General features: G+C 40.4%; 1 protein-coding gene across 5 annotated transcripts in view; it reads left to right on the forward strand.

The window, feature by feature from the left end:
* Nucleotides 1–15,526, forward strand: part of mapk11 (mitogen-activated protein kinase 11) — a 37,675-nt gene extending 22,149 nt beyond the window's left edge. For 4 of the 5 annotated variants that reach the window (XM_052033648.1, XM_052033651.1, XM_052033652.1 and 1 more), the window contains 8 exons: nt 3,900–3,929; nt 5,736–5,783; nt 5,894–6,008; nt 7,944–8,015; nt 9,300–9,379; nt 11,608–11,686; nt 13,041–13,214; nt 14,935–15,526. In XM_052033648.1, coding sequence (XP_051889608.1) covers nt 3,900–3,929; nt 5,736–5,783; nt 5,894–6,008; nt 7,944–8,015; nt 9,300–9,379; nt 11,608–11,686; nt 13,041–13,214; nt 14,935–15,008 — 672 coding nt within the window. In that variant the 3' untranslated portion in view covers nt 15,009–15,526. The remainder of the gene's footprint in view (nt 1–3,899; nt 3,930–5,735; nt 5,784–5,893; nt 6,009–7,943; nt 8,016–9,299; nt 9,380–11,607; nt 11,687–13,040; nt 13,215–14,934) is intronic. The other variant, XR_007957811.1, reaches the window with a different exon arrangement.
* Nucleotides 15,527–15,830: the final 304 nt, after the last annotated feature.

Below are 15,830 nucleotides of genomic sequence, written 5' to 3' on the forward strand. Positions count from 1 at the left end.
TTTGACAGAAGACATGCAGAGTAGAAATATAATTACTGGTAATGTAATTACTGGTAAACCAGTAATATTGTCACATACTAATTAAAATGTAATGATGTAATACAAATTAATCTAATCTTGGCTTTTCCCTCTCTAGATACTGCTTGATGTATACTTCTGCTTTATTTGTCTTTGTCACAGCTTTTCAAAATTTACTGTTTTGTTTTCACCTTTCTTGTCATCCGGAAGTTAAACTTTCTTTCATTTACCAACTTCTTTTCAGCGACAAAAATACTTTAAACTGCGTCACTTGAAAATTGCTGGATTTCACAAAAATTAAGAGCCTTCATGGTCTGGGATCCCAACCCCCTTACTCTAATTACTGGGGAGAAATTTCTGCTAGGAAAAGTAATTTTATCGGTGGGAACTGGCCCCAGAAATGGCTGCCAATTAATTGCAAGCAAGATACCTGGTCTGATTATCAATTGGCGAGTGCTTTCTCTTGCACAGAAAGGGTGTCTAATCTATCAATGAGACCTGGTCAGTGACCAGGAACATCCTATCACACAGGTCAGTGATGCTCCCAAGGCAGCAACCACAATACTACAACTTATGCCAATCATCATTTATGTTTGATTTGTTTGAAAAGGAAGTCACACCAAGGTTTGATTCTTGGGAGAATAAAGATATTCACCTCCGCTTTCATTCAGAGTAATATTACAGCAGCCCATAAATCGCATCTAATGCTTTCAGAATGATCTTGCTCTCAGTGCAAATAGTTAGACATTGTTGGTAGTGCTCGTCTCTAGGTCAACAGTTTTGAGTGCAAACCCACTGCATCGGCTTAAGCACAAAATTTTAAGCTGACGTTCCAGGGTACTAATGGCGAATTGATACACTGTATTTCATTTGAAGTCTTTCTGCTCCTTCAGGCAGTTGACAAAGACCTCAGAACACCATTTCGTGGCAAATAGAGCAGGGGGATTCCCCCAGTGCCCAGGCCAATATTTATCCCTCTATCAGACTATCTGGTCATTACCATGTTGCTGTTTGGAGAAGTCTACTCTGTGCAGATTAGAGTAAAGATTACACTTCAAGATGTCTCTATTAGTCACATGTATATCAAAACACACAGTGAAATACAACTTTTGCGTAGAGTGATCTGGGGGGCAGCCCGCAAGTGTCGCCACGCTTCTGGCGCCAACATAGAATGCCCACAACTTCCTAACCCGTACATTTTTGGAATGTGGGAGGAAACCGGAGTGCCCAGAGGAAACCCGTGCGGACACGGGGAGACCGTACAAACTGCTTACAGACAGCAGCTGAAATTGAACCCAGGTCGCTGGCACTGTAAAGTGTTACGCTAACTGCTACAATTGGGCACTTTCATAACCAGCACTATATCGGTCCAAGCCTTTCTCTAAAATTTAGAATGAACACTCTACGGTTTAGCTTGCAGCACACGGCAGTACCTGCTGTCCTCCTGCTCTCTTGTCTTTTCTTGCAGCTGGACTCCATTGCCAGTGAAAGCAAATTCCCTGCCCCTCCCCCAGCCCCAGCCTCACTTGGCAATGGTCCCGACGGAGCTCTGTAAAATAGAACTCATTTAGCTACAATGTCAGAACAATCACTACCTTAGGAAGTGGGAAAAATATTGGTCATCTGAATTAAAAGTCCAAAAATAGTACCACCCAGTATCCATCATGATGACAGACAAGTTGCTGTTTCAGGTATGATCTTCTCTTAGCACAGTAAAATTTTCATTCATTGATGTGCAATTAGTCCAATACGCCATATATTCCCCAGCCAGATGGCTTGTGAATATAAGCCCATAGCTGATAGCTGCATATTTTAAAAAGTGTCACACTAAGGCAATCTCCAGCCACCATCCCCTACCCTGTTCACGTAGTGGCAGAGTTAACAACTTCAAGCAAAAGCAATGACACACCCCAGGAAAACCACAGTTCCTCACCCCCCACCCTCACCCCGACCCACCCACCTCCACAGATGCTGCTCGACCCGCCGAGTTCCTCCAGCAGATTATTTGTTGCTCCAGATTCCAGCATCTGCAGTCTCTTGTGTCTCCATCTCACAACTGGCTGTAAATGTAGGCTTTCGGCCATTGGTTGACTTTTGACATTTCATCTGGAGCATTTTTCTCCACTTTGAAGGGAATCTGCTGCAATTCTGTAGTTTATATTGAAAATAATTCTAAATGGTTCTTTGTGGAAGTGCTAAATACTTTAAATATGAAAAATAAAAGTATCTCTACATTCATTTAGCCATAATAGAGAGGTTAAAACATTAAAGTTTAAAAGATGCAGCCAACAGAAAGGATTTTATTTCTGATGGAGAATTAAAAAAGAGCCTGCACACACTGGAAATAGTAACAAAGACAGTTCTGTGTTCTAGCTCTCAAATCAACCATTGGGGTCAAATATAAACACCATAAAAAAATCTTAACCCAGACCCAACCAGCAACTTCCAGGTTAGGAGGAAGTCGAGGGTGGTTGTGGGTAAACCTACTCTGGGGAGCAAGGCAAGCAAATTAAATACAGTAATGAGGCTCAAATCCTCTGCCTTAACCCAGCCCACATCTTGTAATCATCTGCTAGATTTTCCAAGCCTCAGCTAAGTCAGCAAGTGAAGTGAAGCAAGGCCAATTCAGGGAGGTGTTTATGAGCTAGAAGCAACCCATCTGCATCTCACTTCCTCTCAACACCAACCCCCCCCCCCCACCCCCACCCAACAAATCTTGCTGCCACCGGTGTACCGTGCCTCATATAAAACCATTGTTGGATCATGGTTTGGCCCTGTCTATTCAGATGGAAGCCCTGCTGTCAGTCAGGTTGGCTTTCAGGTGCAGAATCTGTTGTGACAAAAGGTAGGCCTTGTGGGTAAACCCAGAGCTCTGGATTTGGGTTTTCCCCCAAAACCGCGTCTATTTACATAATTGCTACTGTTGGTCTCTAAGTGATGGTTTTTAGGAAGTGGAAAAAGGAAACCTACAGTCTAGGCTGAACGTTGTAACCCGTGCCACTGTGGTGAAGTATAGGCTCTTTACCCAGTTACTCTCAGTAACAGAGGAACGTTAGCCTTGTGTGTTGAAACAAATGCTCTGACTGTGGCTGTTCTGAGGCTTGCAGCAGCTCTTCAGACAATGCCGGGTGTGCTGAGGTGCTTAGAATTTCTGAATGCCAGGCATGAACATTCAGAGGTGGTCAATGTCTAGGCAAAAGCTTCCTGCGCTCGTAGAGAACCTGTGGGAGCTTTCAGAGGATCTCTTCTATTGAACCCTTGCTGACCAGTCAACAGCTTGGCAGAAGTTTCTTCTGCTCTGTAATCTCCTTGATTTTTTTCTTCATCTTCATTTTCCTCTCTGTCACATGCAAAACCATAAGTGTGGACACTGGGACTGTTGCCAGGGCTCCAGCAGAGCTGCTCTAAGTAAGCCATTGGAACACTTCCAGGAACCATGCAGATTTCCTTGTCTACGGCAAAGCACAGACTAAACCCAGACCCTCCGCCCTTGAGAGTGTAGACGGAGGCCCACGCTGGGGTCACTTCCTGGCCAGGGCCAAAACTTGCACTTTCTTCCTCTGGAACCCAATCTGTTGCCTCTTAGGCTCAGCATTCCAAAGCCACCTCAGGCAAATATTGTAAAATATATTAAACAACAGCAAAAAGTATTTTATCTCTTTCTGTCAGCTTCTGCCCTCTCCCTTGATCCCCATCCTCCCTTGTCTCTCCCATCTTTTTTTTCCAAAAGGCAAATTTTAATTTATTCCTTTGAACAGAATACCCATGTGTTAACAAATAGTTGATTTCAACAAGGAAGACCTGCTAGTTTTATGTTCAATTTTAGCCCTAACAAATCTAATTAACTTTTTGATTAATAATGCCTCTTTTCCTTCTTGCAGTATATCCATTCTGCTGGTATCATCCACAGAGTAAGTAGAAATTTCTTTTTAAATCCACTCCAAAATTAAAAGATAACATGTATATTCTAAAGGATGTGTAGCATAAAGGGAATCTCATTGGACCCAAATTAGGTAATGTTGAGCAATCAAAAATATGTTTGAGCCCATGGAAAAGAGAAGGTTTCAGGCAAATGATAACAGAGCTCGGAGTCAGGTCATCTGTTCAGAAGACCAATATTCCAACGGTTTTGAGAACAGTCTTGGAGTGTTTCTGGGTGTAAGCCCAACCTAGAATGTTTTGCAAGTCCCAGTTCTATTTAATTTCAATATACCATTCACCAATATTTTTACAGTTTGCAGTGCAAGAGATAGAACCATGTGGAATTTAACACAGTAGTTGTGTTCCTGGACCATCAGTTGAAAAGCAAGCAACACAAATTCAAATCCCACTATGACAGTGAGTCACTGAAATTCACTTCATCAAGTAAAATTCTAGAATGAAAATCCACTGCAGTAATGGTGACAAACTACTGGATTCTTGTAAAAACAGAACTACTTCGCCAGTGTTCTGTAGGGAAGGAAGTCTGCCAACCTTCCCCACTCTGACCTGTACCTGACTCCAGAATCACCAGCTGTGCTGGTTGATTCTTAGCTGTCCTTTGAAATAGCCTGGCAAGCTACTCAGTTCAAAGACTTTTACCAACAGGCATTGACTGCTGGCCTTGCCAGTGATGCCCATATCCTTTCAATGTAAACAAGAAGTCCTGACAAGTATCACCCTCCACCCTTCCTTTTACTACACCAGGATTCAAGGGTAAGCCATAACTGCCTTGCCTGCCTCCCTCCCTCCAGAGGTTTCCACTTCACTTGCCTCCTCCCCTCTCCCATCTAGTATAGGAATTCCAATGCAATATGTGGAGAAAGGGCATGACAAATTAAATTAAATCAAAGGGTCCCTGGGTTACAGGAGGGTTCCATTCCTGAGGACCATCTGTAAACTGAAATTTCTGTAAGTCAGAAATGAATGATTCCCCCAAAATCGCAACGTGAAATCTTTAGCCTCAACAGGTCTTGGGAACTGATTTGCAAAAAGTAGACTGGGAAAGGTGAGAGTAGGTGATAGGAGTTGCTACCAGCCAGTGAACTGTGACAAATGTTTGCCTGAATGCAGCCCGGGTAGAGTGCTGGGGGAGCTGATCTGCTAATCAGCGAGAAAACTATCGACAGTCTAATAAAAGAGAGTGTGCACTAATGAAAGGTGGCTCAGAGTTCGTAATGTTTGATCTTGCCTGAAGGAGAGTTTGGAGAAGGCATTGGCTTTTTCTATGAATGATCTCTGCATTGTTTCCTGGTGAAGAGATTGGAGTACTATACCTGAGAGCATGATCTGGAAGAATTTGTATAAAGTTGGATTTTCGGAAGTCAGGTCATCAGTATGCTGCTTCTGATAATTGGGTCAGATAACTTCTTTTGAAGCTTGGTAAACAGCTGTAAAATCATTTTATTAATATTAGACTCTAGTCAGATTATTATTCTGGAAAGCTGATTTCAATAGTTGAGGTTTAAAGCCAAAAGAGTGGTGTTTAACCAAATAAGGTTGCAGTTATGGAATCAAAAGCGCTAAATGTCACAACCAAAATAAATTTATTTAAAAATACAGAACACAAGGTCTATTACTTATGCTACAAGCTTTACTGAGTGATAATGAAAGTAGAATGGCTATAAATACACTGAGAAAGAGAACTATTTGCAGTGCCTTTGTAGTATGGACCTGTTTATGCACACCATGTCTTAAATTTGGTACAACTACTCATAAATATTATTTTTTCTTTGCAGGACCTGAAACCAAGTAATTTAGCAGTAAATGAGGATTGTGAATTAAGGGTAAAGACAACATAACGACTTAAATGTATTTTGAAGTGAACAACATTTTGTTGTTCACTCCACCTCTTCACTGTAATATCTATAGAAATTAATATAATAATGTCTTATAGATTCTAGATTTCGGGCTGGCTCGGCAAACTGATGATGAAATGACTGGTTACGTAGCAACTAGGTGGTATCGGGCTCCAGAAATAATGTTGAACTGGATGCATTATAATCAGACAGGTAAAACTGGCATTTACTCCAACAGAATCTCTTGCACAACTTCTGTAAACCAACCAAGGGTTATTGAAATGTTGAGGACATGTTTCAGTTTTTGTGGTGTAATATTAGGTCAGTGCTCTACAAACCTCAGGCACACATAGTGGCTGACCCTTGGCAGGTACTCCAGGATCAGACACAATGCGTTAAATGCAAGCTCCCTTCTTGGACTGGGCCTCCCATTGTAGAGGTAGAAAATCTGGTACTGCTACAGAAACCAATAGCAAACTGGATACATTTTCTCCTTCCTTGGCATATTTCTGCTCCAAAATTAGAGTGAATAATTTCTCTGCATTAGGAAAATTATCAGTTTGCCCGCATAAATTAGTTCAAGCCAACCCACCTTTACAATCTTTTAGGCCTCCCCAGTATATCACAGTAAATCCCAAGGAGCATCATTATAATGAGACTTGGTGGGATGGGGGCAGTGTATGGATGTTCTTAATGTATGTTTTAATTATACACGCAAGTGATTCTTCCCTCTCTGTTCTATATGATAAATTTGATTAAAACCTTTGCATAGATATTGTTCAATGATCTTCCACCAGTACAGCTGGCTAAATGAGACTGAGGCACTGTGACATATAGTCCCCATGTTTCAACAGCATAACCAGAATTCAACTCGGATAGGAATCCAACACAAAGCCTTTGGGTGAGACAGGGATCTTCAAATAAGGAAGGAGTTAAAGTTCACAAATGACAGGGCAATAAGTAGGATTGGATTTCATCCTGATTGGGTACATAAAACATATTGCTGCATATTGTACCAGCACCAAGACAGCCCTGCAAAAATTCATGAAATTTAGTCAAAGCTAAGTTTAAAAAGAATGCTGAGATAGTTTGCATACAGAATCATATGCTAAAATGCAACTGTGCGGATCCTGCTGGAAGCTGCATAAAAAGCTTGTGACCGTTGCATCATTGCCTCACTGATCATCGGGAAGAACATCAGATTTTAAAGATCTCTTGCTGTGACAGCACAGAAGAGCTGCATTAAAGATTGCCATTGAGGTGAGAAAAATGCATAGGAGGCAGACACAGGGATCTTCAGACGGTGTGAGGAAACTGCCTGATTGAGTCCTGTGATGGAAGTGGCACCACACTGCTGAGAGGTGCAGGAAGGTCAAGGGGGCAGGGGTTGCAGCATGCAGCTCCAATGCAAACTTTATAAAAAGGCTGCAGTCAGTGATGGAGCAGCTGACGATGAGGTTTCCATTAACCCGAGTGCTGAAAACTGAAGCTGCCAGACATCAATGTCACAGTGCAGCCCCTTGAATTGAAATTGCATTGCTGACCTCAGTACTGACATTTTTGTGTATGTGTAATACCAGTCAAACGTCGCACCTAAAAGTTCCAGCATATGCTGGCGAGGGAAGAAACGTGGTGTATGACTTATTTAAGCATGTGACTGACAAAATGCCAGCTGTGCCAATGTGAAGTCTGTATGGAAGTGCTTGAACCAATCAATGCATGCAATTTCACCCAGAAATTTTTACCAGTGCATTCTAACCCAGGTAAAATCATTCTTATGTGTGATTTTTATATGAAATCTGAGTGCTAAAAGATCCATTTTCTAGGTTGTATTCTTATTTGGGCATTAGATATTTCAGTAACTGAGAACAAAGTAGAAATAAAGACCTTCCCAAAATGTATTGGAAGCAAATTGTCTAGGCTGCATACAGCAACCCATTCACAGAAACATAATCAATTATAAATGATTTTTATACAGTGTCATTTTTTAAAAAAAAGTACTGAGACTTAAGATTTCAAGGAATTGGGTATGATTAATTAAGTGGTTGCAGTGGTTCTAAATGGCTAAACTGTAACACTAATATTTATGACATAGCTGTTGTACTTTCATAGATTTTCTCCTTAATTTGTATTTTCTTGTATTTTCAGTGGATATTTGGTCTGTTGGATGCATTATGGCAGAGTTGCTGAAAGGAAAAGCCCTTTTCCCAGGAACTGATTGTATCCTTGAAGAATGTTACTTACTCTGCAGTCCTTTTTCCGATTTTTAGGGTGAAGAACAGAATGGTCTGAAAGTAAAATGACTGTGTTCCTGAAAGAAGTTGAAATGTCAGTTCATTAGCAGTATATATGTACAGTGCTGATCCATGCAGATCAGTCATGTGTGCGCCATCGGCCAAGATGCCAATAAGAACATTGGTCATGATCTCTGTGATCCTGGGCAAGAGGAGGATCATCAGCCAGAGGGCATCTACTGCCTGCTGTGTGTTGATTTCCTCACAAAATCTGTGTGGATCTTGGGTGACCATCTCTGTTGACTGACCCTATGACAATACCCAATCATAATTTCAATCCCTTTTTGTAAAAGAGAACGACCTTCTTGCTCCAGGTTCAGTGCCTTTCTCTCCTTCGGCCTCATTTGTGACCTCCAGAACATCATTCATGAGAATCTCACCCCAATATTTTGATTCGTCACCGTTCACTCACAAAGAGCAAGAACTTGCATGTATCAACCAACTGTTGTTAAAGATGAACCCCATCCAAAACCTGCTCCAGGAAGGGAAACATCTCCCAACCTAGCCACATACAAAGTCCTCCCTCCTTGTGCAGCTTCAGAGTTTTAACCTCAAAGCTAACACCTGAAAATATGGCAAAGCCAACCCTCTTTCAATTAACTTCCATGAATTCTCCTCTTCCCTTCCCTCCTTATATGTTTGGAACAGAAATGGGCCATTCTGCCCAACCAATCTGTGCTGGTGTTGATGCTGCTCTGAAGTCTCCTGTCTTTCCTCTTCTAGGTCTGTCAGTGTAGTCCTCTATTCCCTTCTCCACACAACCAACCGCCCCCCCCCCACTGCACGTGCTTGCCCAACCTCACTTAAACGCATCTATGCTACTCACTTCAACCAGCTTTTTGTATTTGTCCCCAATTAATTTATTTGCAAATTCTCTCTCTCTCAATCTCACATTCTTCAGATTCCTATTTTAGAAGCTGACACTTTGTTCCCAGCTCATCTTTTGTGAACTTTGTGAGCAGAGGTTTGTGGGTTCAAGCCCCACTCCAAAGGCAGCCTTAACTGACACAAACTAAAGTGATACACAGCTCCTATTGAACTTCCAGGCAGTCAGTAGCACAGCTGTCCCAGTGTAAATGCTGAAATAATTAACAGTTTGCTGCCTGCTTATTATAGCAAACTGTATTACGTACTTTTAACCCACATCCACTTTGCTATCGAACAGTGTTTGGCTTATCAACAGGAAGTTTTCTTTCCTATAACAGCACAGATATTGATCAACTGAAGCGAATAATGGAAGTTGTTGGAACACCCAGTTCAGAGTTGCTAAAGAAAATATCTTCAGAACATGTAAGTTAATGTTTAAATCTCACACTAAATTCTGTTCAGTAACTAAAGTTCTTTATCTCTGTAAACAATTATCAGATGCTGAACTAGAACATATTGGATAGAGTTGTGTGTGTCTTTATTCGATAGACATATCCTCTGTTCACGTGTGTGTTGACTATTTCAATGTATTATGATCTCAGGGTAATTGGTCATTACTGACACGTGATTATTAAAAATAGGCTAGCAAAACACACAAGTTACCCTAACCAAGGCCAGTCCTGTGCTCAGTCAGTGCAAAGACACTTCCAGCTCAAAAGCAGTCAGCCACAGGAACCCAAATACCTAATCATTCCTGGATCTGGAGTTGGTTCAGCCAATTCTATGGCCCTGAAACAATAGGATTTTATTTATGTGGCAAAACATCCCAAAGAACTCGAAAGGAGTGTTATCAAACAAACAGGGAATTGGCATTGGGTCATCCAAAAACAGAAGTGCGTTCTCAGTAGATCAGGTAGCATTTGTGGAAAGAGAAACTGTTAACGTTTCAGGTCGATAACACTTTTTCTACCTGCAGTATTTCTGATTTTCAAATGCATTCTCTATATTTTCATCTCCATGATCCCCCCACTCTAGTTTGCAATTGCATGTTGGATCTTGTGTTCAGCATGACATCTGACTTGTCTGTATGACAGCCGTTGGTCTATTAGAAATGGAGCAGTCACCCTGGGAAAGACATTAGTGCCTTTTCCTGGAGACAAGCTTGAAAAAGCCAAAGGGATAAATTTTAACCCACCATGGAATATAGGAGGTGAGATAAATATGAACCAAAGCTGTTGACATATATTTCATGCAGTGGTATTTTAACTCCTAGGTAGCAAAGTGGTGTGTCCAGCAGAGCTGCTGCTTCACAGCCCCAGCAACGGGTTTGATCTCAATGTTGGGTGCTGTCCGTGTGGAATCTGCATGTTCTCCCTGTGACTGCATGGGTTTTCTCTGAGTGCTCCAGTTTTTTCCCATATCCCAAAGAGGTGTGGGTTGGTAGGTTAAAATCCCCTGGTATGTAGGTGAGCAGTAGAACCTGGGGGTAGTGATGGGAGTGTGGAGAGAATAGATAATATTGAAAATTAATGAAGCGATGGGAATGCTTTGTGAACCAGCATAGATATAATGGCCTCCATCTTTGTCACAAGGAAATGTAGGCCTTACTGGTATTGAATTATCATTTTTCTTATAAAATCACTCACTCCCCAACTAGCAGCAACCTCCAGCAGGCTACCTGAGCTCCAGTTGAAGTGGAAATCCTTCTCATAAAAGGGGTGTTTGAAGCATTGCTTTCTTTATTGATGCAAATAGGAAGGTGATTCAAAAACAAATGCCTCCTAGGGGTTCATGTCACCCTTCCTCCAACTCTTCTTTGCTCCAAAATAATGAAGCTAGAATGGCAACCTGACGAGCAATAAGTATGAATTTAGAGTGAATAAGTAAGTGGGGGGTCGGGAGAAGAGAAATATCAGAAATTTCCAAGCACAAGAATCAACTCTGAACCCAAAAAAATTAATTCCCAGATTCCCTGTGATCCAAGTCGAGAGCTGCTTTATCTCTTAAATAAGTGCTCTCAGACAGCCTGTGCAGCCAGTCCCACAAGGTTTTATACATGATTGGATTGTGTCTCGGGCTTCCAGTTTCTCACATAATAAGGTGCCATGGTCCTGGTGACATTGTGGGATTACAATTTGCAAGTATTTCTCAAGGTGTGAGCCTGCTTCATTTGGCACAACAGCTGCCTAAGCAAAGAGCCCAATTAAAGCTGCAGTCAGTTGAATACAAGTGGGAATGAGGCCATAGGTTTTGAAAGTGATGTTAGTTGTAACATTGGCCATTCCAGTCAGAAACATTAAATTTAAAAGCTCCTCCAAAGGCTTGATTTTTAAATTATTTCTAAAGTTCAAAGCTTTTTTTCTGAATGATTTATTGTCAGGTTCTCCAAAAGGTGATAGCAGACTTTGATCTAATTACACCTTCAACAGTACCAATACAGATATAACTTTAGCTCTTTGCACAAATTTCAATGATTCCATGACTGAATACTGAAGTATCTGCGTTCATACAATGTTTGAATGAGTGTTGTATAGGGGAAAAGCCTTTGTGGGTTTGTGACATTTCTCACAGCTGTTTTTTTTTCCAACAGTTATTTTGGATAGTGGGCTTATTTTAGAAAATTCTAATCTGTCATGGTTAACTCCTTGCAGGCTAGAAAATACATTGAATCTTTACCATACATGCCTCAAAGAGACTTGAAAGAGGTATTCAATGGTGACAATCCTTTAGGTAAGACTTTTACATTTAAATTGAACAAAGCGTTTTACAGAAGGATAACTGTTGTGTTATGAAGTTTTAACGTCCCATTCCCGTCATGAAACAAAGTGCCACGGGAGTTACTGGACTTGACCCTTCTAAAATTTCTCAGTTGAAAATTAACCATCAGAAAATGTAGCAAACCTTCACAAATTATAACAACCTAAAAGCTACTGTCATCACTTATTGATTGGCATGTGCTCAATACCTAATTGCAGAAATGTATAATGGGATGTACAGGTAAGGGAAGGCTGCACAAAAACACACCACAATTCCGAATGATATGTTCAAGATTCAGTAAAACATTTTTAAATCCAGTTTACTAGGCTGTCAAACATATATTTTTAAATATACCCGTAAAACCATTTTTAATCTACCACATGGTAGACTAAAGCATTTAGGCTTTACCAATATACTAGAGAGAACCTCTTCCAGATTAGAATAGTTCCCTTTGTCATTTTACACTGCAGGATAGAAACCTCCAGCAATAATGGCAGCACAGACACTATCAGCTGTCTGGCCTGCACACTCACAGACAGAACTTATGCTACTATTGTACTGGTTTTACTCCCTCTGCTGGTATAGGGTGACTGCCAATAGTTCTGCAGAGACACAATAAACATAGAAGTCTGTGTAGCATTTAATGTTTCACAAGAGTCTTTACTTTAACTTTATTTATACAGCATGGTAACAGGCCCTTATAGCCCAATGAGCCCGTGCCACCCAATTACACCCACGTTAACCTACTAACTCATACGTCTTTGGCATCCGGAGCACCCGGAGGAAACTCACGCAGTCACAAGGAGAATGTACAAACTCCTTACAGGCAGCAGTGGGAATTGAACCCCGATAGCTGGCACTGTAACAGTGTTACACTAACCGCTATGCTACCATGCCGCATCATTGAGATGGAGGACGTAGTTTGTGCAGTTGATTCATTTAGTATCCTTTTGCATCTGATAAATGCAACAATAATCTTTTTGGACCATGGATCTGACGTTGGGGTTGTAAATGTATTAAGTACAGGCTATCTAAATCAGAGATATTGAATAATCTGTGGAGCACAGAATCATGTGCTGAACTGTCCTGGCTGTTAAACTGCACAAAGGTAGATTAAAATATTGTTTGATCATTTGTCCTTATGATTGAATGACAGTGACCAGTTTCTAATTGGTTTGCTCCCTTCCTAACAAACATACCCTCAAGAGGGTGGATACTAGAGGGATTTATTTGGAATTGCAATGTGACTACTGTGAGGGGGTAACTAGAAACTAGACAATGTATGGAAATCTTTTATATAGTTGATCTTGGTCCCTTCCAATCATAGCTGTAGATCTGCTTCAGAAGATGCTAATTCTTGACACTGATAAGAGGATAACTGCAACAGATGCTCTGACTCACCCTTACTTTGCTCAGTATCACGACCCTGAAGATGAACCAGAAGCCGAACCATATGACGAATCAGTAGAGAATAAGGAGCAGACTATAGAAGAGTGGAAAGGTAGGTCTTTCTGTGTGGATTTTTATTTGTTGTTGAATTATCCCATGTTGGACAGATTACAATTGTTTTCAATTGTTGAAAGAAAAAGTAAAAATCTCTCCGGATGCACCAGCCAGTATGGTACTCAGCCACACAGACTGAAGTGCCCCACGTTGAATGATGTGGTCACTCAGTTATGATGCCCTCTGTGGTTAAATTTCCATTTGACATTTGTTGCCTCAGCTTAAGGATGAAGAATGGCTGCTCGTGCTGGGTCCTTCAAACCCCATGATTTCATTGACTTGATAAAAGTACAGTAGGAAATTACAAAGCTGTTACCCTGACAGAGCCAGGAGATAGAACTAGACAGGAGGATGGGAATGGGTGGCATGGCAGTGGTTCTTGTTCTTTGTTGAAACTTTATGTGTAGAGATTGCTAGCATTTATATTGGCAAGCACTATTGCTTTCAAAGCATTCTTAAAATATTCTGCTTCCATGTTCAATATGATCTACTATTTCTTCAACTGCTAGGTCTGGTCTACATGCAAATTCAAAATGGTTGACTCACAATTTGGGGATAAGCAATAAATGCTGACCCGGTGGTTGATGTCCATAGCCTTTGAAGGAATAAAGAGTGGCTAAGCCTCAACCCCAGCCTAAAGTAGCTGTCAAAGTTGTCAAAGAGTCTTAATGTTTGTCAGTGTCTCTGACATCCAAAAACTAATATGTAATTGAAAATTAATTTTAATATAAAAATAGAAAACACTTAAAACACAATTACAATTAAACACATTTCAATTAGCTCTATTAAATCAAAAATACAAATTATGTGAAACTTTTCCCTCACAGTCATTCCTCCCCATTGAAATGAATGGGATTGTTGAAACTGTGCTGGTCTAACCTCGTGCAGGTTCAGTGGGAAGAAGTTAGTACTCCTACCGTTGGACCACGTAGGGGTTCCAGCCTCAGGGTACTATGGCCTTGTCAGCAGTATTCAACTGTGTGAAATTCTGGTGCTTTGCCCAGAAGTTCTGAACTGCTCTGTTTATGAAGGTAAGTGCCAGCAATTCTGTGCAGGGCTGCTGGCTTTAATTGTAGGAGAGTGATGTCAATGTCCACTGCATTAGAAAAGACAGAATATTGCAAAAGTTATTTCTATAACAAGTAGGCTTCACAGCTTGATGGCAAGGTGTGTACTACAGATATGAACTGACAAGCTGCCATTTTTTAACAACACTTTACCTGGCCAAGGTAAGTTGTGTACATATTTTTTTAAAGGCTACAGAAAGGTAAGAAAACTTAGAGAAATGACAGCAATTGTTACCTAAGTCAGCTCTGAAAACTGCTCCAAAAATAAATGGGTTGATTTAAAACCATAGGAAAGAAAACCATCAGGTTTTAAAATGGATTCTGCTAAATCCAAATTTATTTCCATCTTGAAACGTATATCCAGTCTGTAATATCATCATCTCCAGGATAAACCTGCTGGACCTCATGTTTCTGTCAAAGGTTTTGGGACATTCATTGTAATAAACAGTTTACTTTGCTCCCATGAACATGCCAGAATCTATGAGCCTAAGCAGCAATTCATATCCTTGATACTTGTACCATTCTTTATGTTCTTCCAGTTGCAGTAGTTCTTAAAAAAAATATTTGTGCATTGCACTTTAAGATGTTCTGTCATAAGAGCTTTTCTTTAAATGCAGTTGTAATGGTAAATAATAGATTCTGTGTTTGCAGAACTAGCGTTTGAAGAGGTCAACAGCTTTAAGTTGCCACAATGTACAACGGAAAACATGGAGATGGACAACTGAGAGCAGGCTCGCCATTATGTCTGCAATGAGAGATAAAAGAATGTTTCAGCTGCTTGCTGCTGCTTGACTCACCATGGGGCTTCCTTTTTAATGTATACAGTCCCACCTTTGCTACAGTTCATCACAAAACAGTCCCAACTTCTCCAATGGACATAAAGCATAAAGAAATTCAATGCCTTCAATGTTACTTTGTTTTTATTTGCACAACTGCCTTGTGTAAACAATTAATAAATCAAATGCTATGTGCCATTCAGGTCAAGTTTATCAATCACATTCTAATGTCTTGAAATGTGTGTTACCCAATTATGTCAGCAGCCTTTGAACAGATGAAAATGGCTCTAATAAAACCCTTCTTTTGAGATAACAAAGTATTCCAAAATGTCAGTTAGCAACTGTACAGTTTATTATATCTGTAATTTATGCTTATTCTGTTTGTTTACTTAAAATACAGTTAGAATGATGATCAATGTACTAGCAGGAAGATGCTCAGAATAAAATGACTAATTTTATTGTCATCATCACTGTCACTTTGAAAGCATTAACTCTTTCCTGTACTAGCTCTGCTTGTTTTTCTTTATAAGTGGTAAGGAAGCAAAAATGCATTGAATCTGATAGTTCACATCTAAAAAGGAGCACATAATAACTATGCTAGATTTCCAGTGATAACTTGGCTGCTACCTTACAGCACTTTGTAATGTTTAAATTCTGATAAATTAGCTTTGTTATCTTGGCAGCAAGAATGCAGAATACTCAATTTTTATCAAGAGATTCCTGTGTAAAGAAGAAATTCCTGTTGCACTTGGACTTTGAATTTACAAGAGA

This window comes from Pristis pectinata, chromosome 19 (assembly GCF_009764475.1).
Source record: "Pristis pectinata isolate sPriPec2 chromosome 19, sPriPec2.1.pri, whole genome shotgun sequence".
Lineage (NCBI taxonomy): Eukaryota > Metazoa > Chordata > Chondrichthyes > Rhinopristiformes > Pristidae > Pristis > Pristis pectinata.